The 27,902-nt window shown below is 34.5% G+C and overlaps 7 protein-coding genes across 7 annotated transcripts; 2 read left to right on the top strand and 5 right to left on the bottom strand.

The window, feature by feature from the left end:
• Positions 1-1,074: 1,074 nt before the first annotated feature.
• On the bottom strand, positions 1,075-3,585 carry PHYBLDRAFT_156550 (hypothetical protein; the record flags this gene model as incomplete). The annotated part of the gene is made up of 4 exons (XM_018433495.1): positions 1,075-1,696; positions 1,985-2,053; positions 2,523-2,978; positions 3,467-3,585. The coding sequence occupies 4 exons, from the start codon at positions 3,583-3,585 to the stop codon at positions 1,075-1,077; spliced, it is 1,266 nt and encodes a 421-aa protein (XP_018285342.1).
• Positions 3,586-3,731: 146 nt separating this feature from the next.
• PHYBLDRAFT_183592 (hypothetical protein) lies at positions 3,732-5,956 on the bottom strand (the record flags this gene model as incomplete). The annotated part of the gene is made up of 3 exons (XM_018438797.1): positions 3,732-4,424; positions 4,542-4,586; positions 4,703-5,956. The coding sequence occupies 3 exons, from the start codon at positions 5,954-5,956 to the stop codon at positions 4,383-4,385; spliced, it is 1,341 nt and encodes a 446-aa protein (XP_018285341.1). The 3' UTR covers positions 3,732-4,382.
• An 827-nt stretch (positions 5,957-6,783) lies between these two features.
• On the bottom strand, positions 6,784-12,800 carry PHYBLDRAFT_63703 (hypothetical protein; the record flags this gene model as incomplete). The annotated part of the gene is made up of 22 exons (XM_018441159.1): positions 6,784-6,874; positions 7,499-7,571; positions 7,950-8,007; positions 8,128-8,168; positions 8,254-8,418; positions 8,558-8,629; positions 8,769-8,912; positions 9,002-9,076; positions 9,155-9,376; positions 9,480-9,641; positions 9,708-9,779; positions 9,902-10,107; positions 10,224-10,332; positions 10,419-10,580; positions 10,722-11,066; positions 11,301-11,340; positions 11,372-11,512; positions 11,629-11,763; positions 11,912-12,097; positions 12,212-12,328; positions 12,456-12,549; positions 12,691-12,800. 22 exons carry the CDS (start codon positions 12,798-12,800, stop codon positions 6,784-6,786), a joined length of 2,820 nt encoding a protein of 939 aa, XP_018285340.1.
• A 1,240-nt stretch (positions 12,801-14,040) lies between these two features.
• Positions 14,041-15,267, top strand: PHYBLDRAFT_118479 (glycosyltransferase family 15 protein; the record flags this gene model as incomplete). Its single annotated transcript, XM_018428634.1, has 3 exons — positions 14,041-14,369; positions 14,503-14,879; positions 15,017-15,267. Coding segments are annotated over 3 exons (957 nt in total), but the record flags the coding sequence as incomplete, so codon positions are not given.
• Positions 15,268-16,929: 1,662 nt separating this feature from the next.
• PHYBLDRAFT_63705 (hypothetical protein) lies at positions 16,930-18,115 on the top strand (the record flags this gene model as incomplete). The annotated part of the gene is made up of 5 exons (XM_018441160.1): positions 16,930-17,002; positions 17,184-17,435; positions 17,491-17,529; positions 17,763-17,963; positions 18,012-18,115. 5 exons carry the CDS (start codon positions 16,930-16,932, stop codon positions 18,113-18,115), a joined length of 669 nt encoding a protein of 222 aa, XP_018285338.1.
• Positions 18,116-19,227: 1,112 nt separating this feature from the next.
• PHYBLDRAFT_156548 (hypothetical protein) lies at positions 19,228-21,850 on the bottom strand (the record flags this gene model as incomplete). Its single annotated transcript, XM_018433494.1, has 9 exons — positions 19,228-19,244; positions 20,138-20,224; positions 20,304-20,451; positions 20,641-20,816; positions 20,892-20,935; positions 21,055-21,320; positions 21,489-21,582; positions 21,690-21,799; positions 21,836-21,850. The coding sequence occupies 9 exons, from the start codon at positions 21,848-21,850 to the stop codon at positions 19,228-19,230; spliced, it is 957 nt and encodes a 318-aa protein (XP_018285337.1).
• Positions 21,851-25,953: 4,103 nt separating this feature from the next.
• Positions 25,954-27,748, bottom strand: PHYBLDRAFT_174334 (hypothetical protein; the record flags this gene model as incomplete). Its single annotated transcript, XM_018437232.1, has 4 exons — positions 25,954-26,250; positions 26,297-26,678; positions 26,703-26,797; positions 26,840-27,748. 4 exons carry the CDS (start codon positions 27,746-27,748, stop codon positions 25,954-25,956), a joined length of 1,683 nt encoding a protein of 560 aa, XP_018285336.1.
• Between the last annotated feature and the right edge of the window lie 154 nt (positions 27,749-27,902).

Genomic DNA, 27,902 nt, shown 5'->3' with positions numbered 1-27,902 from the left:
CGTCAAGATGGCAATTCCGAAAGTAGGACCAATAATGATCAGCTGCTGGACAGTGATGAGTATGAAGACGATGATGAGGACGAAGACGAAGATGAAGACGAAGATGATGAAGACGATGAAGAAGAAGAGGAAGAGGAAGAGGAAGAAGGAGAAGGAGATGAGGGAGGAGAGGAAGACGCTAATGACAATTGGAATATTGTGGATGTGATGCCTTCATACGGTAGACCGAATCGAGAGGGCGAGAGCCTGTTTCAACTGGGAGCTACAATTATGCCTGGTGTAATGGGAATGATGGAATCTTTAGGTGCACGCCATCCTATGCTGGCGGCTGCACATGCTGAGCCTCCCGCCACACAAGCAACCTATTCTTACCAGCAAGGAATCGAAGCTCTGAGAAGAAAAGGGTTTCTTTAATTGAATATACTTTTTTTTTGTTTATTTGTTTGGTTGTTTGGCTATTTGGCTGCTTGTTTTTTGTTTGTTTGTTTGTTTGGGTGTCTGGCTGTCTGTATGCATGCCTATCTATTCGTTTATTTATTTGAATGAAATAATACAATATTAATAACAGCGATATAAGAATATAGCACACAAAAATGCACAATGCACAATGTACAATGTACAATTCATAATTCATAATTCATAACTCATAATTCATAATTCATAATACAGTACAGTATAGTACAGTAGTTAGACGTATATCTAAACGAGCGTGTTTATTATAGTGTTTTTTTTGGGGGGGTTTTTTAAGCAGAAGATTAACAGTTTGAATCGAGATTTACAATAAGATATGAAAAGAAGGATTGGTTTGTTATATCTATATATAGATATGTGTATAAATGTATGTATAAATGTATGAATAAATGCAAATATATAAAGATATATATTAGACGATGATTACAACAACGTATGAAGGAGAGTAAGAAAAAGAAAAAAAAGGTAAAGAATGAAAGGATGATAAAAGAAGAAGAAGAAATAGTGCATATAAAAATAATATAAGTAGTGATAAAAGAAACCATAAATTTGTAAAATGAAATATTCAATAATATAGAGTACGAAAATCCATTACTGTCTTGTTCATCCACTCTTCTGCAGTCGTTTTAATGCATGTTTCTCTCCATGATCGGCTGCCTTGCGGTACCAAACCATGGCTTCTTTAAGATCACGTCGGGTACCAACTCCGGTTTCATAAAAGTATCCCAGTGTGTATTCTGCTCGCGGCCACTCGCCATCAGCTGCCTTTTGTACCCACTCAAACGCCTGCTCATCAGAAGCAATCAAGAGACCTGGAACACCAGATATGTAATACGTTGCCATTGCAAAACATGCTTCTGGGTGACCTTTTTCAGCAGCAAGTGAATAATAATCCAGGGCGCGCTGGTGATCTTGGGGACAGCCAAGTTCTCCAGAGGCATGACATTCACCCAGTCTGTAAGCTGACGGCGCACAGCCAAGGGCGCATGCCTCACGATAGAGCGAGAGGGCATAGTCAGGGTCAGGAAATACAACCCCGTCGCCTTTTTCATGTAGTGAGCCGAGTACATGAAGAGCCAAAGGGTATTCAGTTGTGGCAGCCTCGGCCGAGCGTTTTAGCCACTTATGACCGTCACGTAGATTTCTTGATAGTCCGAGATGGCCATTGATCTGTGCCATGGCCAACTTGTACATTGCACCCGGGTGGTTCAGTACTGCAGCCCTTCTGTGTGTGTGTGTGTGTGTTTTTAAAATAGAAATGAAAAGACAAAGTTTATTATGTTAATATACATGCATATACATATACATTTATATTTATATTTATATTTAGATATATTAATAGAGAATGGTGATATTCTATAAGCTATAAGCTATAGGCTATAAGCTATAGGCTATAAGCTATAGACTATAGTGTTTAATATTGAATAGCCAAATAAATTGAATATATATTTGCCAGAAAATAATAATAATAAAGGAAAATACTACTTCTATTATCATTATGTATGTAACTTGCCTATAGAATTGCACTGCCTTTGCTTTGTCACGTCTGGTCCCAATTCCTTCTTCGTATGCCTTACCAGCCCTAATGTTATTCAAGGGTTATTAATAAAGGTAGATAAATAGATAAATAGTATTGTTATTAAAATGAAAATCATAAAATCAATCAGTAAATACAGACACACAAAGAGAGTCATTTAAAGAGGAATACATGTACAAGCTATGTCGATCATGCAGGAAGGTATTCAAACAAGCTATGAACCCTCTATTTGTTTCCCCTGGTCTTTTTTTTATTTTTATACATTTTCCTTCTTTTCTCCCTCTTTTTCTTTTATTTGCTGGGGCTGTGGCTGTGAATACCTCCTTTCTCCCCCCCTTCTCCTCTCTCTGCCTTTCTTCTTCTGCTTTCTCTTTACAGTCAATTCTTTTATATGCACATATACATATATACATATATATATATATATATATATGTGTGTGTGTAGATGTGGATGTAGATGTGGATATAGCTGTCTATGCATATGTGAAATTCAATAAAATAAATACCAACTCACTGATAAGATGCATCTGGGTGGTGGTGTTTGGCTGCCTGTACGAAAAGACAGAATGCCTTGTGAAGTTCCGGTTTGGGTTTTTTTGTGTGTTGCGAGCACAAACCAGCTGCGTGCATGTTGGCTAGATGGTATTGTGATTCTGTGTGGCCTTGGGACGCAACCTTTTTGAGTAGTGATTCGGCTTCAAGCAAATAAGATAATCTCATGTTTGTGTCTGTAACTGAGTCCTTGCCTTCCAGCCGTTTGGCAGCTTCGATCAAAAAGATGGCAAAGTTGCTCTGGATGTCTGCATTGCGTGTCTTTTTTGCATTGTCTCGATACATGGTGATTGTCTGAGAATATTCTAAAAGGGAGGCATTGGCTCCTGGTTTGAGGTGTGAGTGGTCTAGAAGAGACTCGCTGCCAACAGATGTTAGGCTACTAGTGGAGTTTCTGAACCAGCTTCTTCGGGGAAAACTTGGGTGAGAGGTTGGAAGAGATACAGATGAGGATCTAGTGCTTGTTCCATTGTTGTTGGCACTCGTGTCGGTGCTGGCGCTGTTAGGACTGATGTTGGGTCTTTTGGTTTGTTGTATTCTACTTTCGATGGCACTTGGCGATGTGTGCGAGGTCACATCAGTAGCCCGCTCTTTTCCTTTGTAAGTTCTATTGACATGTTTGGGGATTTCAGTGACTGAAAGGTCAGTGGCAAATCCAAGGTTTTGGTGTGTTCTTTGGTGAAGGGTTGTCATGTTGGAAAGACAAACAACAACAATACTAAATAATACTAATAATAATAATAATAATAATAATAATAATAGTAATAAAAAGGATTCTGCAAGTTTTTATGGCTATTTAATGTTGCTGCAGAGTTTTTATTTGTATTTATTTGTATTTATTTTTATTTATATGTATATAAATAAATGAATAGCTACATACCTAACATAGATACACTAAATACATACATATACGTATACAAGTATATTGTGTCAAGGTGTGGACTAGAGGACAACCTAATTGAGTGGAAAGCATATAGATCACATGCATATACCATAAAAAATACAGGCCCTTGATTTCTGTACATTTTGCTATAGTTTTTTTTTATTTTGTTTTTGATCGTCAATATAAGATGAGGCTTCATTGCCAAGACTGATATACATGTTTATTTAAATATATAGGCTTATTAATATATCTTTTTTATTTTTATGTTTTTGTTTTTGTTTTTGTTTTAATTTTAATTTGATTTTTGATTAAAGAATCCAAAATAGCTTCAATAATTCTTTACCAATAAAACAAAATGATAAAAAGAAAGGCATAGAGATCCGATTAAGTACAATATATGTAAGAAAGAAAAAATGCAAGAAAATCTCACTAGGAGATTTGTAAATAAATAAGTAAATAGGTAAGTAAATAGGTAAGTAATAGGTAGGTAAATAGGTAGGTAAATAGGTAAGTGAGTATATAATCAAGGGCTTTGTAGTGCTATAATAGGTGGTGAAATTTGGTTAACTTGCGCAGAAAGTGAAGTGCATATACTGGCAATGCAATCCCTCTTTGTTTTTGGTTTTTGGTTTTTGGTTTTCTGTTTTAGGGGATTAAGGCAAACACACCCATACACCTACTCACCCACCCACACAGATACAAAAACATACATACAAATCTGTATATATGTCTTTTAGGCTGTCTGTTTGTAAGGTGTGATAGTTGGGATATGGGTTGTTAGGGTGATAGTCTTTGTTTTTTTTTCTGCTTTTTGTTTGATTTTTCTTTGTACAAAATATATTTCAAGCTTTTGTTTTCTTTGGGCCTGGCCTGGCCTGGTTTGGTCTGGTTTGGTCTGGTCTGGTCTGGCCTGGCCAGGTCTATGTCCCAGTCTACGGCCTAGTCCATTGTCTTGGTCTTGGTCTTTGCTGAATGGTGAAACTATTTGTAGGATGAAACATGTTAAGCTGATATTATTTATTATCTGATGTTTGCTGTTTAATGTTTACTGTTTACTGTTTATTGTTTTTAATTAATAACAATCTCAAACACACTCACCGGAAGACTGGACTTTTCTGGGTCAACACATGAATGCACCAATTTCTACAATTGTTATAAAGTAAAATAAGAATCACGGATTTAAAGGAGGTTAAATCACATACATACATAGATAAACAAATACATGTATGTATATAAAAGAAAGAAAAAAGAAAACTTACTTTAAGACTTGGCACCTTTAGAATTACCCAAATAAGTAGACAGAGAATAATGATAATAGCTGCTAAAGGGTATTCTTGTGGACCTTTTGAGAAGCGTGTATTTGAGGTAGAGGTGCGCCCGCCCTTTTGTTTTGCTGATCCCGAGAGGCCAAGAGCTCGTTGCTTTGTGTCAGTTGTGGGACTCTGGATTGCAATCGGTCTTGTGTATGCCTGGTAGAGTTCGATTGGATCATCCGTCCATGGCGCAGGTCGACTCTTACTCATAGCATAAACAGCTCTTGTCAATGTTTCTGCGATCTCATGCTCAAGTTCCTGAACAGCCTCCTCCTCTTGGCTCTTGATCAACGTTCGGATCTCCTCGCGCTCGGGCTGAGACAAGAAGCTCAACGCCGCCAAACTGCCAAGGTCTGCAGCATCAACATCATTCTGATCAATATCGAATGCATGCGCAGCATCAGCATCAGCACTAGCACCAGCTCCAGATGAAGAAGAATAAGAATCAGAGCCAGGTGCAGGAATTGGTAGTCTATTCACTGCATAGCCTAGGCCTGGAGACTCCAGCTCATCTCGGTCCGATACGATGGCGAGTTTGGTGTCAGTACTTGCGCGATTACTAGACACGTCTTCTGCATCCATGAGGTCTTCCGGCATATCGTCAAACACCTCATTATCATAGTAGGCTGTCTGTTCATTAGAGAACGGGATAACACCGTCCTCATCGTCATTTTCGTTTCCGTTTCCGTTTTCAGTGTCGTATTCTCGCTCTTTAGTTCTGTCAGCTACTAAACTCTCCTCATTATTTGTATATTTGACTGCAGCTTCAATATTTTCTTCTGCTGAATTTTCTGTTGTAAATTCGGGCCTGCCCGCGTGTAATTGAAATTCAATAGTTGGTTTAGTTGGTTCTTCTTGTCTTTGCTGCTGTGGCTGTTGGTTTTGCTGCAACTCATTCTTGGTGCTATGGTAGCTGTAGCCATCTTTGGACTGGTCATATGGTGGGCGAGTATGAGGTGCTCCGTCCTCAGCAATTGCAGATCCTTCTGTTTCGTTTTGGTCGAGCTCATCATTGTCAGTGGATTGGGTGTCCCTGGATAAGTCTGGGATCTTATCAGACAGGGCACGCTTTTGAAGTGAATCACTATGTGCAGCAGAATCCCAGCTGCTTTGAGGAAGATAGGCGCCCTGAACTAATGGGGCTGCCACAAGCGTCGATACTACAATGGCAATAGCTGAGACTCGTTTAAAGTTGTCCATAATTGCTGATATTATAATAATATTTTAAAAAGCCCTTTTGTTTATAAAAGAAAGTATATAGAGAACGAAGAACAAGAAAGACAAGAAGAGCAAAAAAGAACAAGAAGGTATAGAAATAAAGAGAAAGCGAAAGAGATGTTTGTGTCCGTGTGCCTGTGTGCTTATGTGTATGTGCGTGTACTTTTTTGTTATTTTATTTTGTGTGTCTGACTTGAGCTACTTTATATAAGTTTGATTTAAATGGTACACCGAAACAGAAGAGGTTGTACAGAGACTTATTGTGCTCATTCTGTCTTGTCCTGGTAAGCCTAGCACGCTCAAATGATAATCCATGATTCTTGAATAAGCATTGGGCACTTGGAAATCACCTACATATATATATATATATATATATATATGTGTGTGTGTGCGAGTGTATTGTCTCTATTTCTTTTAACATGTTTATCAAGACTAATTTTGCTATAGCAATTACTATGTGTCTACCTTCATTTCTTGGCCTTTTTTTCCCTTCTTTATTTGTTGTATTCTACTATTGAAATGAGTAGCTTAAATTTCCTACTTTATTATATTGTACTTTGTGTGATATATACATACACAATAGATACACAATATATATATATATGTGCGCGGTATTCTGCTTGTTACCTTTTTTTTTATATATTTTGTATTTTATATGTTTCCTTGACAGCAACCAAGGTTTATTCAAATAAGGTACAAAAAATTGATCAAATAACTCCGCGTTTGATTAACACCAGAGCAGCTGACATTGGATCCAGCTCGTGTCTACTCACCAACATTGGGACCTTCATATTATAGAGTTGTACAAGTCAATAAAATGGAACGGCAGAACGTCGAGTAGAATACATGTTTTCTGCGCCAGGATCTAATGGATAATTTTTTGTTGTATATTCTATCCGTCTATTGAATTCTGTAGAAAAATAAGAATAAATTGATAAATATATTAGCCTGTGATTCTAACAAAGTATCAAAAAAAAACGAAGAAGAAAAGAATTACAAAGAGAAAATTTTGGCTTGAATCTCCTCAATTTTCTTCCTCATTGAGATTCCAATTTTGTTTTGTTTCAATATTTTTGAGGTAACCAATTGTTAGATTGACAATTGCATGTACACACACAGTACTTTAAATGTAATTCTATACAGCAAATATCATTAGTTCAATATTTTTTCTCTCGCTCTCTCTCTATATATATATAAATTTCTTATCTTATTACAAATATAATATAGTATGATTTTGGCAGTGCATGTACATGTACATATTATATGTATATAAAAAAGTCATTATTGGTCATATTAGTTGTATTGATCGTGTTAATATTTAATGCCAAGCCCATGGCTAGGTCCTAAATACCAAAGCCTTTTAATCGTTTACTCTTATTTCTTAGATCTGTTGTGTTGGTGCTTTGTTGAGACAGAAAAAGTCAGGAGCTCTTTATTTGATCTGTTTGGATATTTGCTTCCTTTATTTTCCCTTTTTTTTTTTTGGTCGATCACCAAATGTCACACCAGTAACACATCTTTTACCTATTAATACAATCATTATAAAGAGTTTTATCAGTAGAGAATAGACTCTTTACAAGAGGTGTCTGTAGACAACCTGTTAACATTAAAGCAATATTTGTATATTAAAAAAAAGTTGTAAAGTAAATAAACTACACATTCTATAGATATTTATTGAAAGTTAAACAAGTGTGAATATACAAGCTATGATCTGGTAAGACAAACATATATACAATATACGTATGTGAATTTGCAAATCAATATCACCAAAGAAGGAAATATTTATATAAATATGCATTTGTTATAAACATATACAGAGAATTAAATAAGCTGATTTATGTGTAGGTATATGTATATATATGTATATTTAATCACATTATAGTAACTGTACTTTATTTTACCTAATAAAACCTATATCTGGCCTTCAGTTCACTGAATATATCCTTATTTATCGTTTTTATCGATTATTTCTTACTCTCCTTTATCTTATTCTCCCACACCCAATAATCTCGAAGGCTTAAGGAATTTGAGATCTAAGTAAATGCAGTAAGATAATCAACCAATGCAAAGATACTATATATATATATATATATATATCACATTTGTCTATACAGAAACTAACCTTGCAGATGTACTAGACATTGTTTACTCACTCCGGTGTGGTCCAAGTTTAAATGAGTAAGATGAATCATGCCTTTTTGTATAATATTATACATACAATCATTTATAAATGGTTAATATTTACGGAATACAGCCACAATAAATAAATATCTAATTACCTGTTAATCCCTGGACTCCTTCATCCGTCACTTCTTGACACTTTGAGAGATTGAGTGTACGGATAGTACGCGCATAGTGTGTTCGTTCAAAATCACCCATATTCTTCAGAGCTTCATCTGTTACATTAGTACGACTGAGTGACAGGGTTCTCAGCCGAGAAAGTTCTTTATTAAAAAGAAGAAGCAGAAAAAAAAAGGATTTTAATATATTAATAAATAAAGTCCTCCATTCCTCCCCACTCTCCACTCTCCACTCTCCACTCAGACCATTCTTAATTTCTATTTTTTAATTGTTTTGTATTACCAGACAGTGCTTCAATGCCAAGATCGGACGCGGAAGTTCGGTCCAAATAGAGTGTCTCCAATTCCAAGAGATCTAAAATATCACATACACAAATTGACATAAAAGGGATTATTATTTTTAATACACACACACACACACATATATATATATATATATATAGTCATTATAATCAAGGTTATCCCCATGGCTCTCACAATATCCAAGTCATTACCTTTGAGTAAAGCAATGCCATGGTCAGTGACCTTTGTGGCCTCCAAGCTGAGATACTTAAGGTGCTTCATCTTGGCAATCTGCTCTACTCCGACATCCGTTACTTCCAAAAAGCCCGTCAAATCCAGATGTTGCAAAGGAAGATCTGATAAAGAAGCATAACAAGGCACACACACAGACACACACAATTGTGACTAACTGTACATCGTATAATTTTATCTTTTTAATATTTACCTGCATATCTATGGAAGAGGTCATCAAGTTCATGTTCACGGTTAGGAAAGTGAATTACTTCCAAGTGGCAAAGACCTTTATATATATATTTATAAAGAAGCGAAATAAAGTGAATAGGTTGAATATATTATACTATATCATAAACAAACTTACTCTTTGGAATCGCTGCCAGCCCCGCACAAGTAATGGCTTTACAACCCGTTAGCCGTAACTCCTTTAGAGAGCTATAGCCACTAATGGTCTGGATCATATCCTTGTCATTCAATTCTGTATTGCTTATGTCCAGAATACACAAGGGGGCATGGGTCTGGTAGATAGGTTGCTGAGGACCAATACTAGTCATTGCCAATGACAGATAGGATAGATTAACAAATTCTGTACAAAAATAAGAGAATATAAGTATTCATATTCATGTTTATCATTATCATTATCATTATCATTTGTTATTATGAAACACAAGCTTTCTCTTAACACGAACCATTGAGTTTAGATAATAAATCTTTTGATTTGAGTCCCTTGCATCCCTCGACAATCAAGGTATCTAGACTGTCTTTGTATGCAGCAGTGTCGGCCAGCAATTTAATTCCAGAATCTGTGATCTTGGTCTTTGACAAGTTGAGGTAACGAAGTGATGGAAACCCTAATCAAAAATATGTATAGCTTGTAACTTTATCAAATATACTATTTGTTGAATCTTTTACAGTACCTGCTAGGGACTGCAGTCCTTTGTCGGTAAGTTTGCAATTACTGACATCCAGATATTCAAGACGTTTTAGGCCTTGATATTATGTGTATATATATATATATAAAGTCAATTGAATATCATTTTTTTTTAAATAAAATAAGACAAGTCATATTTTGTTGTTGTTAATACTACAACTACTATTTATTATTTTGTACCTTTGAGGTAGTAGATACCAGCGTCTGTTACAACATCACATCCGCGTATACTCAGTTTGACAAGTGAAACTGCAGAATTTGATACACTTAGGCCCTCAAGCAGGGAGTCTGTAGTGAAAATATAGGAATCTAGAATAGCCTGTTGCAAGTAACTATAGCGGGATTCAAGTGTATAGGTATATGTAGGTGTAAGTTTCCGTAGAAATCTCTTGCATTAATAACAATACTTACTATATAGAATAAAACAATCTAATCTAAATACTATCTTTTTTTTGGGCTTTACCATTGATCTGCTATCCTGTGCATAATAGAATTCTCCAACTTTCTAGATGAAATCAAATGTGCCACGAGGGAACTGGATACATCGGGAGATACAAACATGAGCTTCTTAAAAACATTACGAGCCTCAGTTGTAGGTTGAGTGATAAGACCTGTCATTTTTGTTTCATTTTATAAAGATTTAAGATGCGCGACATTAACCAATTATTACTATTATTATTATTATAGTATATCTTACCTGCTACCATACTAGAGCATATGTCTTTTAAGCATCGCACATCTCTTGCTTTTCCCTGGCCTTGACGTAGTATATTTAGATCACCGGAAGCACTAGCAGCAGAATTTCGACTGAGAATAGCATTAAGTCGATGGTCTCTTTGGGAAGGGTTGTTGGTAGAAACTATATCAAGAAAATATAATAATAGTAGTAGTAATAGACACATCAGAAGTAGTTACAAAAACAATATCTTGCTTGGATTATCAAGTCTTGAAATAATAATAGAAAAAACTTAATACACAATGTCATTACTATCATTATTACCTTGTACCTCTGCGGTTGATTCTTCCCCTGGAATCCCCTGCGCTTCTCCCATCACCTCATCCACGGATTCAGTAGGATCTACAAGTCGATTGCCTCCCAGTGTATTGGCCCAATAATCCATTCGTATCTGGGCTAACCCTAGTCTTGGCAGTGTCATATCTTCATCCTCATCCTCGTCGCTATCTTGGTTCTCCATATGTTCATCTTCTTGTTCCAGAACATGACCTGGTTCTTGGTTTTGTTCCTGTTCTAATGCAGGTTCCAATGCAGGCTCAGGTTCACGTTCAGGCTCTGGAGGAGTGGGGATGGTGCGTAATAGATGAAGAGATACATTGGGCACAAATCCTGTATGTGTATGTATTTGCGTATATGTGTATATAATTTGACAATTGGCTGCACATTAATACAATAGCTCCTGTAGAAAGATCACAAACAGGGTTCAAAAAATAAAATAAAAGAATAAGAAAGAAATCAAGAAAAATAAGAGATTTGCTTGCCTGCCTCCAAAAGTGTAATTGATTCTTCTCCTGTCAAACTAAGTTTTGGAAACGCCTTTTGTATATTTGTATTAGTTTTGACTGTATTCAATGGCTCGAGTCCACTCCCCTTCCCTGTATATCTACAAAATAAACCAAATCAAATATGCTTACAGATACAAGGGTAACTTGCTCTTGCGGAAGTATCTGTCTATAGAACTTTCTCTCTTGGTCCAATACCCATTCAAACACATTCGAGAACGGTGTGTTTGAAGGAAACGATTTTCGGTAAGAAGAACCATCACTCGCTCTTATCTACAGATGCATATATATATATAAGCAAACATAATTTGTAATGAATGAATAAGAATGTTCAAAGTAATGCAATATCAGTACATATAATATCTAACATATATATATACAACATTTACTTGTATAAGAGCAGATGCCGATGGATTGACTGTGGGTTGCGGGCGTGATGTTATTGGCTTAGGTTGAATTGAACTAGCAAAAGACTTTTTGGCTTCTCGGTCTTGCTTTATGTTCTCCAAAGCTCTTTTTTTTGCCTAGTTATACAGATTGTATTTATGTATTTATTTTAGTTTATAGGTACAAGTTAAATATTCAAAACATTCACACGCACAAATACATGCTGTAAAGCTAGCTCCCTCGAGATCTGTAAGCACCAAAGAAATAAAGAAAGAAAAGTCTTACTTCATTGTCAAGTAGTTTCTGGGCTTTGATTTCTTTTTGATGTCGAAGGAGTTCCGGAGACCGATTTGACCCTGATGCCTGCTGTGGGGGCGCATCGTTTTTTGGAGACTTTTCCAAGAGGTGGGCACGTCTTAATTTTCGATCCTCCTGATCTTCCTTGATAGCCTGTAATGCCCTTTCGCGTGCCTTGTTGCGACCAAAGAATCCCAAAACACACCCACAAAATTTTATCATTATTATTGTAAAGAAAGAAAAGAAAATGATATACAAGAACAAGAATAATACATCCTCAAAACTTACTTGCTTTTCAGATTGTTTCTCTTTACGTGCTTGAATTGCCATTTTTGAAGAGATATTTTGAAAAGACATGTCTTTGGGAACTTCTTCATTTGACACTAACGAACTGTTGCTATTTGTCTTTTTTTTATATAATTTATTATTATTATTATGGTTGGTTTGCTTTCTTTCTTTGAAAAGAACTCTCTTATTTTTATTTTTGGTGTGTGAAAAATAAATAAATCAAATTGGAAACCAAATGACTTACTTGCCATGAGAGTGGTTCTGATGAGGTATTAGCAGAGGTATCTGACTTTAGTGTCTGTCCTATGGCCTCTAGTGGTTTACTCTGAGCAAGTATCCTTTATTGTTTAAATTCGTATAAATACGTATATTATATTCATATAGAAAATATCCATATGTGTGTACGTGTAGGTACTGTGATTTTATAAAGCACACCGCAGTACAATATAGTGGAATACTATATTATCTTTTCTTTTTACCAGTTAGTGGCGTCTTCTATTTGCGTATGTAGAGAGAGAGCAGAAACACAAAGGTCAAAATCGAAACCGAGGCCTAAAAGGTAAGCCAAATGACTGTCATTAGTGGCCATGCTGTGATTGTGTGTGTGTGCGTGTATGTTTTATTTTATTTTGGTGGAGAGGAAGAAGTTCAGTTGCTGGCTTATGCAATCGAACCTGGCCTTTCCTATAAACTGACCTTTTAAAGCGGAGTTTATGTACATATACTTTTTTTTTGTTGCTGCTGTTGTTGTTGTGTTGCTGCTCATCCAGCATTGGATTCTATTTTTGTTTTTCTTGGATTTCTTTTCTCAAATACGTCGTATTTAGAGGGTCCATAAGGTACTCACAGAGTGATTGATGGAACGATTAATTTAGACAATAGTTCAGATATATGAGTTTAGGCATCAAGCTTTATATGTAATAATTCTAATATATGGTGTTGATAGCAATCAAAGTCGGACATCTATATGATCATCAGCAATAATTTGTCCCTCATAGACAGCAAGAAGATAAAACAAACGGGGTTTCCATATACTTCCATATATAGTGCCGTACTGTCTACTTATGGGAAATAAAGTATGATCGATTATAATTCTTTAATCAATTATCCATAACAGGCAGGAAGTGGGAATGGAAATTATCAAGAAATCACCCCCCTGGGCAACTCCTCGGGAAATCCCCTGGGTTACCTTTTTTTCCGTAGTGTAGCTAGGTCATATTATATTTTTGTTGTTTTATATATATAGGAGTAGATATTGTAGTAAAAGAGAAATAAAAAAAAATAAAGCGGGAAAGTTTATAATGTATAGCGTGAGTGTGTGTAGCGTGAGTGCGTGTAGCGTGAGTGTGTGTAGAATGAGTGTGTGTAGCGTGAATGTGTGTGAATGTGTGTGTGTGTCGAGTGGCCTTTAGATTTAGTATTTTTATTTATTTTTATTTATATATATTTCTTTGTACCTCATTTATATCTCCTACTTCATCATGCGTCCATTCTCACCGTTCTCGCGGAAACCACTTTTACTGATTGGCTTCGTGTCAGTCTTTGTGATTCTGTACAACATCGCCAGTCATCCCCAAGTTTCCAAGTCAATGCGACCAACAGCATACTATGACAATTACGATGAACCTGCCTGTCTTCCTGAAAAACTTCTTCAAACAAAACCACCACGAGAAAAAGCAAAGGCTGCAATGGTTATATTGGTGCGAAACAGGTACACAAATACACATTTTAAATAGCCTGAAAGAAGTATTTATTTTCTTTATTTTTATTTTGGTAACTACCATTCTGATTCTCAATTCTAACTCAATTACTATCATTATTACACAAAAAGTGAACAAGAAGCGATCGCGGAAACAATCGTTAATTTCCAAGACAAATTCAACAAAAACTTCAATTATCCTTATGTATTCTTAAATAACGACCTCTTCACAGACGAATTCAAAACAGCAATGAAACTAGCCGCACCAAATGCAGAAATGAGTTTTGGATTAGTACCTCAGGATCATTGGGGTTATCCACCCTGGGTTAATGAGACCTTGGCAGCCGAGAGTCGGAAACAGATGGATGCTGACAATGTATTTTATGGAGGCATGGAAAGTTATCACCACATGTGCCGTTATCAAAGTGGATTCTTTTTTAACCATCCTTTATTGGACAAGTAAGTTGGGTTTTTTTATTGTTTGGTTGTTTGGTTGTTTGGGTTGATTTTCCCTTTTCTTCTTGGGATACCAAAAAGAGAGAAGGATGGTAAAGATAATAATGTTCACTAATGCTTTGGGTAAAACATCAAGTTACGATTGGTATTGGAGGGTTGAGCCTGGAGTCAAGTTTTTTTGTGATATTACATACGACCCTTTCCTCTATATGCAAAAGAACAACAAGCAATATGGGTTTGTGGTTACCTTGACAGAGCTCAAGGAGACTATACCTACTCTTTGGAAAACAGTTCGGGAATATGCTTACTCACGCAGAATCAACATCACCAGCAATCCTCAACTACTATTTCCTTTCTTTGAAGATGAACAGGGCGACTACAACCTTTGTCATTTCTGGTCTAATTTCGAAATCGCTTCTCTTAATCTCTGGCGTAGCCCTGCTTATCGCGATTTTTTCAACTACCTTGACCAAACTGGAAAATTCTTCTATGAAAGATGGGGAGATGCGCCTGGTGAGGCTCAAATAATAACATTAATATCAATACTAATGTACATACATATGTATATATATGTGTGTGTGTGTGTGTGTGTGTGTGTTTGTGCACTTGTTTATTTTTCTTCTTCTTCTACGATCAATTCTTTTTATTAGTTCATTCTATTGCTGCCGGTCTCTTTTTGGAAACTGATCAGGTACATTACTTTGAGGATATTGGATATCAGCATGATTTGTATCGTCATTGTCCATCTACTGCTAGTGGCAAAGGGTGTCGATGCGATTGTCCAGAAGGCACGAATGACAAGAGCATTGATCATGATCAATACCCTGACAGCTGTTTACCCAAATGGAAGAACTGGGTAGAAACATCAAAGGCTAGAAAAGCCCATTGGATGTGGACATAAAAAAGGAAGGAAGAAAGACAAGCGAAATGAACTCTATTTTTTCCCCTTTTTATCCATATTATATATATATACGTATGTGTGTGTGTGTTCGTGTTTAGTTGCAACAAGTGTATTGAAAACAGCGTTTGTAAACAAGGTAACATTCTATAGAGTAAGAAGGTATCCAATACCAACCACAATTTTTATCCAAAGCAAAAACAAACAAACAAAAAACTCCCATTTTGCATACACACTGTTAGATTTTTGACATCCTTTTCTTTTCTTTTCTGTAATGGTTGTAATGGTTGTAATATAAGCTGTTTATAAATATGTATGGCTTGAGATCACCTTGAAATACAAGAGTATTTATGTATTATCTTGAATGTGAGACATACTTTTATAAGGGCAAATACAAACATCGACAACATATGCTAGCAGGCATAATATGCAATATAAAAATATGTATCAAAAGTTGAGCTTGTAAATGCCATATGACAATACAACCTGGCAGGTATTCTTGTATTTAACTTGATAAATAACTTGGTTTGTTGCAGATATCCACTAACCACCAATTAATTTTTTGGTAATCTTTATCAACTCGTTAGAACGTCGGTTGATATAATTTATGTGCTTTATATACGTATACTTTCAATTAAATTTCTATATACTACAATAGAGGCTACAAAGAGACTCATCTTTTATATATATCTGCATATGAATATACTCTAAATTTATTTGATCTACCATAAAACATACAATACAATTAGTCAAGGCATAAAAATCAAATCTCAAATCGATAGCTTAAGACTAGAATATTTCTTTATATAACCAAACAGTACGAGCATATCTGGATCATAGCTAAGCTCCATCCAAGGCGTTTACATCGGAAGTTACGCAGGGAAAGCTGTCAAGGGCGACATCTCCTGAACAGTACATAAGACAAATATTGCTACCTACAAAATTGACAGACTTCTGAGAAACGCACGATCCAGTAGGCAGGGAACCCCATAAAGCCTTTACCTTGACAGCACAACTTTAGCGATGAACAACCTCTCAAAATTATACCATCCGGAATCACACACAAACCAAGGATTAATGTTGATAATGCAAAAAAAAGACAATGGCTATTCTGCAGCAGTGATTTATTCCAATTTTTATTATACGTGGCGTAAGTATGAGCTTAAAATGGAAGAGCAATAAATTATTATTATTATCTTCTTTTGTTAAAAAAAATACCATAGCATTTGACTTTTTTGAACTTCTACTTTATCTCTGAAAACCAGAGAAAAACTCCTAAATGGTACTGAGCAGATATTATCAAAGAGGCGAACAGATCTAACCAAGAAACAAAGCGGTTACAGTCATTCTCTTCTCCATATATATATTACATTTTTTGTGTAGGCGGGATACCTTTTGTAGACTTTTTATCTATAAGATACTAATACAATATATATGATAATTATTACCGATCGCATATTATCATGGCAACTTTGATCACTCTTATAAAATAGTATCATGCATGTGGAAAGACATACGACCAGGCATTAAAACTGCGAGTACATATTTTGCAAAGGCACGGCATTAGTATATCACCACGTCCTCGTGGCCGAACCCGCCTCAAAACAGAAGATTGCATGTATATATAAATTCAAGCAGTTGGTATCATTGGTAACATTGGTCACAATGATCTTAATGTTCACATGGCCTGCGTTTCCTGTTTGGTCTATTTTGCCGAAAGAAAAGGATTTAAAGCAACGTATACTGTCTCATTTTCTGCCACTTCCTTTTCCCATTAATGCTTATGATTGAAGCATCGAACCAGATTTTAGTGGTGCAAAACTACAAACCAAACTTGAAATTGACAAGCTAGTAGATATCCCTAGTAGCAAAAAAATAATACTTAGCTTTCCATAAAAAAAGCATTCTCTCTGATATAGAATTTTCCTGTGTGCCCAAAGATACTATTGTGAGCTTGTCTCCAAATGTTCTCTTTACAGCATACAATATAATACTGTCAACTAAGCATCCTGTAGAAATACGCAAGGTGGAGGATAAAGAGGCAGACTTTGCGGAACTTGAAGAATTTTCTTGTGCCTACTCTTTTATTTACAATTCTTGGAAACATCCCTTGGAGGACCTGCCACCTTGGTTGTGGGGCGAGAAAAGCGATACAGAGTCTTTACAAGATCGTCAATTTTGCCGATAGATAATTTCTTTCTTAAGCCGAATGTTATTTATACTCAGGTTTATACCCATCCAATATTCAGCTTCGTTCAGCTAAAGGTAAATATTTGAAACCTAAGATCAATCTTCAGCTTAAAAAAGAACGGATATCATATCTGTCCGAACATTAATGGAACCCCAAGATATGATGTGAGCGACCGGACTTTTCGTTTTGTTTTAATCAGCCACATTACACGGATCTTTAAAGTCTTTGGGAAGCAAACAGACCTACTGAAATTTAACTGTAGTAAAATTCAGCTGAAACAAAAGTTTCATATCATGGCAACATACAGATCGGATCCAGTGTAGCTTCGATTCATTGACGAACTCGGATATAATCCGGGAGACAATGAAAGACTCATGGCATAAGTATCGCAAGAAGCTAACACGGATGATAGCCTTGAATATTGCGCATAGCCTTATGTCTATTCTTAAGGCGGACGCACGTACCTATTTTAAAGCTGAAATCAAGACTTTCATGAAAATTAAAGAATGTATGTTGCAAGCAGTAAAAGCAATGCTTCACTTACCCTAAATGTTAGTTGCTGGAAATCTCAAGTTTGAATACAAAGGATCTCGCAAGGAGACCAACCTGAGGATCCAAGAGGTGCGATATAAGTGGCTTACGGTAGCAGAGATGTTTTAATACTTGATGAAGAACCTCGAAAATTTAACATTAGTCTTAAAAATGCTACAATAAGAAGCAGAAGAGAACAGAAAACTACCGGTAAAGAGTATTGATAGAGTCAGAAATATTTTATTTCTGATCATTAACTTAAACAAGTGGCTATAAATACTGCCTTTTGTTAAATAATTAATATTTAAAGTATGGTGTCGTATATGTGTGGAACCAACCACAAGCTAGATTCTAAAATAAAATAAAAATAAAAACGAGTATATGTATTCCAACTGGCTGAACATCTATTTCTAAAAAAGATTGGTCTTATTTAGGTAGAGCTAATAAATGACTTTACTCAAGGTGCTCATGGAAGGTACCAGGGAATGTTTTTTTTTGGAATAGAAATTCATATTGATATGAAAATCAAGCATCATATCTGGAAAACGAAAAGATAGCCTCAAGATCTCAAAAAACCCTATGTAATCGAATAATGTGGCATAAAAAATATTTATGAGATTTGCGAGGTGGCAAGAAAGCAGGGGTAATATTTTATTGATATACCCGCTGTCTGTAAATATTCTCTTATTCTGCTGTCATGGCTCATTGGCCAGTCCCTTGTTATTTATCTACTCCAAATAATGGATAGAATATCATGTTCTACTAAGTAATAACACCAAAATAACGAGCATGTATTCAATATGGCTTCAAACAAAATTTCATCTTTGGAGTATAGTATTTATTATAGCATGGGGCCTATATTTGTAATTTTTGTACGATTTCTAAAAAGAAAATATGAAGTTTAATCGACTGGATACTCTGAGAGTATTTGAATAATACATGAGGCTTGATTGATGCAGACACTAATGATGAAAAATAGATGTCCCTTCTAGAGGAACATTGTTCCTGTGGCTGAACAAATTTATTATATTACACAGCCACAACTCTATTTTCAAGAACAATATCAATTATAAAAAGGAGAAGGGCATCTTTAGATTATTATTTTTTAGTTTAAGCACATTTTAATAGCATGAATATATTCAAAATCCTATTTGGTTATGTATTTAGAATAAGAATTATGGCTTTATTTAAAAAGAAGCTTGGGTTAATAACCACACAATATTGATCGAAAATCAAATTCACTATTTGACATAGATACCTATAATATATATATAAATCATTTAGTTTATTAGAGTAAAATAATAGTAATAGTAATAATAATAATAATAATAATATTTAAAATTAAGAGTGTGCGGATTTTAGTCCAAAAATAAAATAAAAATAATAAAATGTAATTATTATTATTGTTATTGTTATATATATATTGGAATAACCCGGTATTTGTGTAATATGATATTATATAATATAATAGAATATAACATAATAATATCTGAGTGTATTAAAGAAAGAGTAAAAGAAGAAAGAAATTATATAGTTGTTGTTGTTGTTGTTGTTTTTTTGGTTTTCTTTTTCGTTTGGTTTGTTTTTGGTTTTTTTTTGGCTCTCTGCTGTTAAGAATATAAGCAACAGAATGTGGGGAGAAAGGAGGTGGAAGAGGAGAGAAAGATAATAGAAATAATAGTAAGGATAAGAGAATAAAAGGGGAGTAGTAGAGAGGAGGTTAGAAAGGTTATTTAACGAGTAAAGATGCAAAAATAAAGGGAAAGAGAAAGGGGAGGGGGGTGGAACTCAAGTACACGTCGAAAAGAGAAAGAGTAGGAAGAGGGTAATGCAAAACGGTTGAGGTAAAGAGGTAGAGACAAATAGATAGATAGATAGAGAGAGAGAGAGAGTATGGGTAGGTGTGATAGAGAAGTTGCGAAACCAGTTCGTTCTAGTACAGTAAAGGGAATGAATATAATATGAAAAATAATAGAGGGTTTGTAATTTGATTTGACTTCTTTTGTTTCAGTCGAGTGAAAGAGTACGGTCGCCTGAATTGTTCGTGAGTGCATTTGTACTCTGATCTCTCAATACTAAATCACAAAGAATATATGGATTAGTTTACATGATTCAATATAAATGTATGTGTGTGTATCTGAATGTACTTACAATGTAACTTTAGTCCTTTTCCAAAGTTGAACCAACAAATACTGGCATTGATGATTGTCAAGACCAGAAGAAGTAGTGTTACACTTGCTAATGATTCAATGTCCAATATAATAAATAATCTACTATTACAAACCAAGACAAGTAGAAGAAGTAATTTGGATCTTACCAAAAAAGGTCAAGAAGTCGCTGACACCAATGTACTTGTAATGTTGGTTTATGTCATAAATTCTGTAGATTTTGAATACGAAATATGCGACACCAGCCATGAGTCCCAAGAAGAATAAGATCACCAGGGGTCTTGATTCATGACGAACCTGCAGGAAATCCCAATTACAGTTATAGTTACAGTTACAGTTACAGTCACATAGTCACAATTATACAATCAGTTAATATTTGGATTACACAACGACAACGACAACAGCAACAGCAACAGTAACAACAAAAATGATGATTCCTACTACTATATATATTATTTATATTTTTACTTATAATTGTAATCTTACAGCATAAACGGCCAGAATCAAGACGAGACAGGTAATTGGTAGAGCAATAATAGTTAGAGGATATTCGACATCTCCGGGTGTGAGTACGAGAACAAGATATTGGATCGAGTAACCGAGCAAGAAGAAGATGTCCAGTTTAAGGATGGTCAAGAAAATCTGGTACCAGCGATACATGTCTTTTGTTGTTGTCGTTGTTTTATAAATAATGATTAGTGAATGATTCAAATTGAATTTATGTTTTTCTTATTTACTTCGAATTTCTGGATCGGCTCCAATCTTCTTGTAGATACGCCATCTTGAATTATTCATTTTTTTAAATAGCAAATTAAGAAGAGATTATTAAGCAACAACAACAAAAAAAGAATTACTTTCTCATGTGTTTATATAGACAGATGAATTTAATTAAATACTTACCCAAATTCTTGGTAGAGTCTTGCACCAATATAAAAGTACAATAATTCACAAACACCAGTAATGACTGTACAGACAATCAATAACTGGTCAATAAGTGCCTTTAGGTCTTTTGCATTCTGGGAATCTCCAGACGGAGCACCTGGACCCGGATTGATTCCGTCGTTGATGGCGTCGGCTATTTGTTTGAATTGAAAGGCAGCGTAGATAAAGCAACACATATTAAACAATACAAAAGCAATAACTTGAATGGTATTTTGGGCACGAACCTATATATATATATATAATATAATATAATAACAGAATAGAATAAATTATATGAGTAAATTATAAGTAATTGCAAGTAATTATAATGATTATATATATATATATAGTAACAACAAGCCGAATGGGCTTAGTATAGTAAATAGTAAATTATCTTTGATCAGTTTCCTTACAGCATCCCAAGCCAAGCAAACCTGGAACACCTGAGAGAAGATAAAGATCATCAGGTACGAAGGAATAGGTACTCCCAAATTGTGTTTAGTAAAGCTAGATTGGAAATAAGAGAGTTGCAAGAATTGTTAATTTTCATATTTGGTTTATTAATCTACAATCATATACATATAACAAATAGATAGCATAATAGTCATTCTTACTTTGTATTGGTAAATTTGGCAAAAATAACGCTCTCCAAAGCAATAACCACAATGGCTTCAAAGATGGTCAACAGAATCAGGCAGATTGAGTTTCGTGATTTTGACCACACCTAATGTTATATACAAAAAAGAAGAAAAAAGTATACATTTTTTTTGGACATCTTTAGCAAACTAAAAACCAGCAACTAGAAATACTTTCTTATACTTTTCTTTTCATTTAATCATTTATTCTATAGGCCTATACACTAATCATAATAATCATTTGCCTTGAGTCGTGTCTCTGTTCTTTCACGTTTCATTTCAAACATCTTTCGAGATTGTTCGGGTTCATCACTTGTCCTAGCGAAATTCTCTGTCGACATGCTCTTTTTTCTCTGTATTTTTTATATATATTTATTTATATATATTATTTAATTGTTTATTCGTGCTTGTTCCTGTGCCTGTGCCTGTGCCTGTGCCTGTGTGTGTTTGTTTCGGTGTGTTATATTATGTTGTGCGTGTGCGCTGTGTGTGTTGTGTGCCTGTGTGTGTGTGTGTTTTTGCGTAGTTTGTGTAGTTTGTGTATAATTAAGAGTGAAATGCGTCTTTTAGTGTTCGTTTGATGATGGTGATTGTTGACTATTGATTGTTAATTGTCGCTGGCTTGTTTATTTTTCCCTTAATGAAATCGAGAGAAAAATAAGAAAATGGGCAAGAGAAAAAAGAAGAAGAAGAAAAAGATAAAAAAAAAATGAGAAAGAAGAAAAAGATAAATAATAATAATAATAACTATAATTACTATAATTACTATAATTACTACTGTAATTATTAGTATTATTATTACTGTAATTACTGGAATTTCTGTAATTATTGTAATTATCGTAATTATTGGAATTAATAATAATAATAATAATAATTATTAATAATAAAGACTTGACAGTAACGCACACAAACGCACGTATTTTCTTTATGACACACTGATACACCCAAACCGCACGCCAATTATATGTATGTATGTATGTATGTATGTATGTATGTATATAAAATCCAAGAATAAAGGGCCTGTGATTGGAAACAAACAAAACAAGGGAAAGTGATAATGAGCATCAGTTCTTTTTTTTTTTTCCTTTTTGTGTTATTAAATTTATATACCCATAGATAAATTCATAAATACTTATAAGAGAGAACAAAGGGAAATTGAATTAGATAGTAAGCTCATTAGTTACCCACTTCTTCCTCATAATCATCATCACCATAACCATAGTTTTGAATGTAGTGAAAGAAACAGACTAATTATGAATGCCATTAATTCAACAAAAGTTATGACAATTATGACAATTGCTATGCTTTTTTTTTACAACTGTCATAATTGTCACAATTATCACAACTGAAATATTCCAAAAAAAAAACAAAAAAACAATAATAATAACAAATATTTCGTCATCATCATCCTTTGTACTCGACATTTTTTACATTTATAGAATTATAGAATTCCATGTCAAAAACCAAAAAAAAAAACAGCTTTTAAAAATGTCAATTTTTTTCGGTTGTTGTTCTTGCTGTTGCTGTTGTTGTTACTGTTACTGTTACTGTTACTGTTGTCGTATCGGTCCGTTATTCAACCGGTTATTCTTATACATTTATACGTACATATACGCACATATATCTGTATATTATATACATACAATTTGTACTGGTAGACTTTTTTTTGTTTTCTGGAAATGTACTCACCCACACTTGGCTACTTTATATGTGAACAATAACTTTTCATTATATACGTGTATATAAATGTATATTTCATTTTGAGTTTAATTGTACTCTATATTTTCTTGGCATCTATTTTTGGGCTGCTAATTTGTCAGTGTAGTAATTTAGTATAACCTCCCGCTATATAAAATGTTGTTATGTACACACATAATGGTCTGTTGCTTGAAGATAGTATTTGAAACATATGAATACGAAACAAAACAAAAAAAAAGATCAATTTGTTTCAATCTTATTAATCAAATAAAATAAAATAATTCATAAGTGAGTGAGTGAGTGAGTGAGTGAATGTTTTTATGTGTGTGCATTACACAATAGTCAATTTTAGATTCCATACTCACAATGCTTCTTGATTGAATCTATATACACATAATCATTCGAGTCCACTTTTGCTGATTTGATGCCAATAGTTCGATGCGTTACATAAACTAAATTCAAGATGAAAAAGAAGAACTGAAAATAAATACGAGTATTATTATGTGCGACTTTCTCTCTCACTCACTCTTCAATTGAAGGATGCTTGACTATTACTACTTCATCGAATACATTACAATATATATATATATATATATATATCAAAGACAGTCGTACATTTACAGTAACTGTTGATGAATAAGAGAAGCGTATTATCATAAAGCAACTTGTCAATCTCGAGACGTATTAGAAAAGAAAAGTCGTGAATAGAACCACTGTATATGACTCAAAAGAAGATTGTAATAAATGTATGCTTTGTTCCAGTGTATTTTCTGGCACTTGTAGAACAACCGCATATGAAGATTACTAAACGAAACTTTGAACTATTGCTAATAAGAACTGCGACGCTAAATATTGATATCAGAGAGAACTGCTTGTACGTGAGGGAATAACTATTTAAAAATCCAGGCTCTTTTGCTTTTGAGGCAAAGACTAATTGTGTCCACAGCTCAATATCTCCGTTACAAGGAAAACACAAGATGTACTTGAAACAATTCTATGATGAAAATATTCAGGTATACAAAATTGATGTTTTTGATGAATTGAGGTCTTTTGAATATTTTGATTTCTTTTTAAAAGAAAAGAAAAAAAACTCCCCGCCTAAGAGTTCATGAACATTAATTAATTCATGAAAAGAAGTATATTTTATTATGTTTAAACGAGCTAAGCTTAACTCTAAGAAAACTAAAAAGGAATAGGCATAGGCATATCAATATCGCTTTATAGTTTGAGTTGGTTCATAAGTCGAGTATGGTGGATCTCGTCTTTACTAAAAACTGTGTATTCATTGATGAGGCAGGCGTTAGTATAAGCATAAAATCCAATAGAACTTGGGTCCCCATAGAATAAAATTCCCATTATTAAAAATCCCATTCGGTATATATATCCTTAGCCTCACTTATCGGTCACATCTTATCTATTGCTGATGTAGTAAATATAAGTACAATATACACTCAAAATGTCTCCAAGACCAATATACAGTATAAATCAGAATGGCCCAAATCAAACCTAAACAAGCCAAAAGCTTATTAAATTATTTTCAAGTTTTTTGGAGAAATTCAATGTAGCAATACTGAGGTCAAGGGTTCAGATGATTTGTCCAAGCTGCTACCTGGAGCAAACGAGTTGAATCAAACCTCATATGCTTTGAGCAACATGAAAAAAAAACAATTCTAAAATTTATGGTCCATTTCAATGGTAAGGTATGTCATGGCTATAGCACATACTAAATAAGCTTTGTCTCTGATATCAAATACACTTATAGGCAACAACATGATGCTTGAATGTATTATCAATGTAAGTGAAGCTGCCCACATGCGAATAATATAGTCTATTGCTTCTATTCCGACGTCAGGTCGCTTTATTAAAGACAGTGTTTAGTAAAGTTCCCGGAATGTGCCATTGGTATAAATCCATTGCTGATTTAATGTAAGAAAAAAAATAGGTAGGCACAAGTAATTTTTGTACCGACCATACCTCCATTACGTATTTATACAGCCTGCTAATCTTTTTGACTTGAAGTGTCAAATGAGTAAATGAATAAACAGATAAAGAATTAGTTCTATCAAATGATACTATTATATGTTATGAATGATAATGGTGCATACAAGGTTTTTTATATTTTATTTTTCACGAAAAAAAGGGAAGTAAGGTATAAAATGAAAGAATTGACTTATTGTCCGTTGCATTTACTGTGTATTTTTGAGTTATAGTCCAAAGATGGGGTGTGGGTATTATTTTAAAATAATGGCTTATATTTCACACACACACAAAGCTCTTGATACCACCATAGGCGTATTTTCCATTCCATTGATTTCCTGTAATATATATACTTTACATATCAGTCAAAAAGATTTGTTTAGATCAAGATATTTAACCTTTAAATTATTATTATTATTGTTATTGTTATTACTAATACATGTCTTGAGAGTTTGTTTTGTCTAGTATTACTGTAACTTCTCAAATGACAGCCTGTAAAATAAATTTGTAGCTGTAATTTCGTAAAGATAACACATAAATTATAAAGAGAGCTAATTAGTGACCCAGTCTACAATATCCTCTTCTTATCAAGAAAATGCTTCTCAACAGATTTGAGTCGTAGTATTAGGACATCATACTGCAAATCTCTTTTCCAGAACCTCTTCAGGACATAGCCATCTTCATCTCTTTCCATATCTTTTCGTCGTTTTTCACGGTTGCTTCTGTGTAGATGATCTTTGCAGTATCTCTGGGAAAATTCAATATCACGTTTTCCAAGTTCCCATGCCAAATGCCTTGGCTTTTTATTTGTCTTGTCCGAGCATACATGATACCAGTTTTTTCGGGGTATTTGCATCGTATGACTCTGGCTTGGTGAATCAAATATTGGTATTATATATTTGTTCAATGACAAGATGCTTAACAGCCCTGGACTTAAATGTGATGTTGTAGACGATTAGGGTCTCTAGCTGTAATAAAGACATGTCGAAAATTGCTTGCCCACTCTCATCCAATTCAGTATCTCGAATAAGAAGATTGTGTAATTTTACGAATTTAAGATGTTCACAACGAAGGGATATATAGTTGAATAAGCGTAAGGCGACTTTTGTATTTTTGATTTCCAGTCTTTGTAACGAGTGTTGTATGCTAATAGATTGTGGATGTTTTCCAAAATCTACGGAAGATTTTTCTATATACAATGATCGCAAGACTGGGAATTGATTCAAGATATTCTCTATCTCGACACGATATCCATCGACATTTATGTATAGCTCGACTAGTTTTGGGAAAAAGCTGGAAATTTCAATATTCCGCTACTCTTTTGAAAGGGCATAGTCATAGACCCGCATAAACTTCAATGACCCCGAAATAAGTCTGGTGCAGCTATTGAGACCATTCATGTTGCTTGGTTCCTTTTTTTTTAAAAAAAAAAGTTTAAAATTCTCTATATTTACGCCACAGTTATAAAGAGTGTCATAGAATATAGAGAACGGCCATCCATTATAAGAAATGCTGCATGCTTCTGATTTTTTTAAACAGGGAAAGAATCGATCAAGTGCTGACAGTATTTCAACTTGATCTCGATACCGTTGTTGATCGTAGATTAAGTGGCGTGCTATTTTGTCATAAGAATACGATTTGAAATTAAGATTTTGTAGGTGGGGATACTTGATTGCAAAGTATGCTGTCCATGAAGCATCAACAAAAGTATCAAATATGAGTAGAGTTTCAATAGCGGGTGCTGACTTGACGCTTTTTATTACTCTCATATCGTCTTTTGATATTTGTATAAGACCATATTCAACTACTAGATATTCCAACCGTGGCAAGTTGTGGTGAAGTGATTCAAATTGTACCCATGAAATTATATTAGAGTCTCTACCACGCGACGGCTTCAGCGTAAAATGAACAAGACCAGACAATACCGACAGTTTTATGAAACTTTTTTCGAGTTCAAAGGGCTCGTAGTTTAAACTTATGCTCAGATGTGTTAATGAATTCCAGAGACTCCAATTAACCGAATCTGTAACCCGATGAGAATTATCTCGATCTTCGTAGCATTCAAGGTATTTTATCTTGGGATAAACTCTCTGCAAGTCTGGAATGTATTTGATATCTTCATAGGCTATGTGATTAATGTCCAAAGCCCACATGCGGTGTGCATTTGTTTGGTAGATTTTTCTCTGCTTTAGTGGATCAAAAATGTATCGCAAGACATATCTGGTCACTGCCACTTTACTCCAGTAAGCACCCAGAAATGGTTCAGTCCACAGCTTGCAGACTAGAGCACATGAAATGCGGTCTGTTTTAGCAACATGGGTTGCAATGTAGGAGAGAATATTGGGTGGTAGTTTTGCCTCCATTATAATAAATAAGTGAACAAAGTATAAGTAAGAAGTATCTTATCTAAGAAACATATTGTCACCCATTTTATGTAGCCTACTTTCTATTCTTCTTCTTTTTAATGTGAAACGTTGTACATCTTTTAGAATAAATGTCTTTTAAAGACACATTAAT

This window comes from Phycomyces blakesleeanus, assembly GCF_001638985.1.
Source record: "Phycomyces blakesleeanus NRRL 1555(-) unplaced genomic scaffold PHYBLscaffold_30, whole genome shotgun sequence".
Lineage (NCBI taxonomy): Eukaryota > Fungi > Mucoromycota > Mucoromycetes > Mucorales > Phycomycetaceae > Phycomyces > Phycomyces blakesleeanus.
The sequence above is the reverse complement of the archived record's forward strand: the minus strand, read 5'-3'. Positions and strand labels throughout refer to the sequence as shown.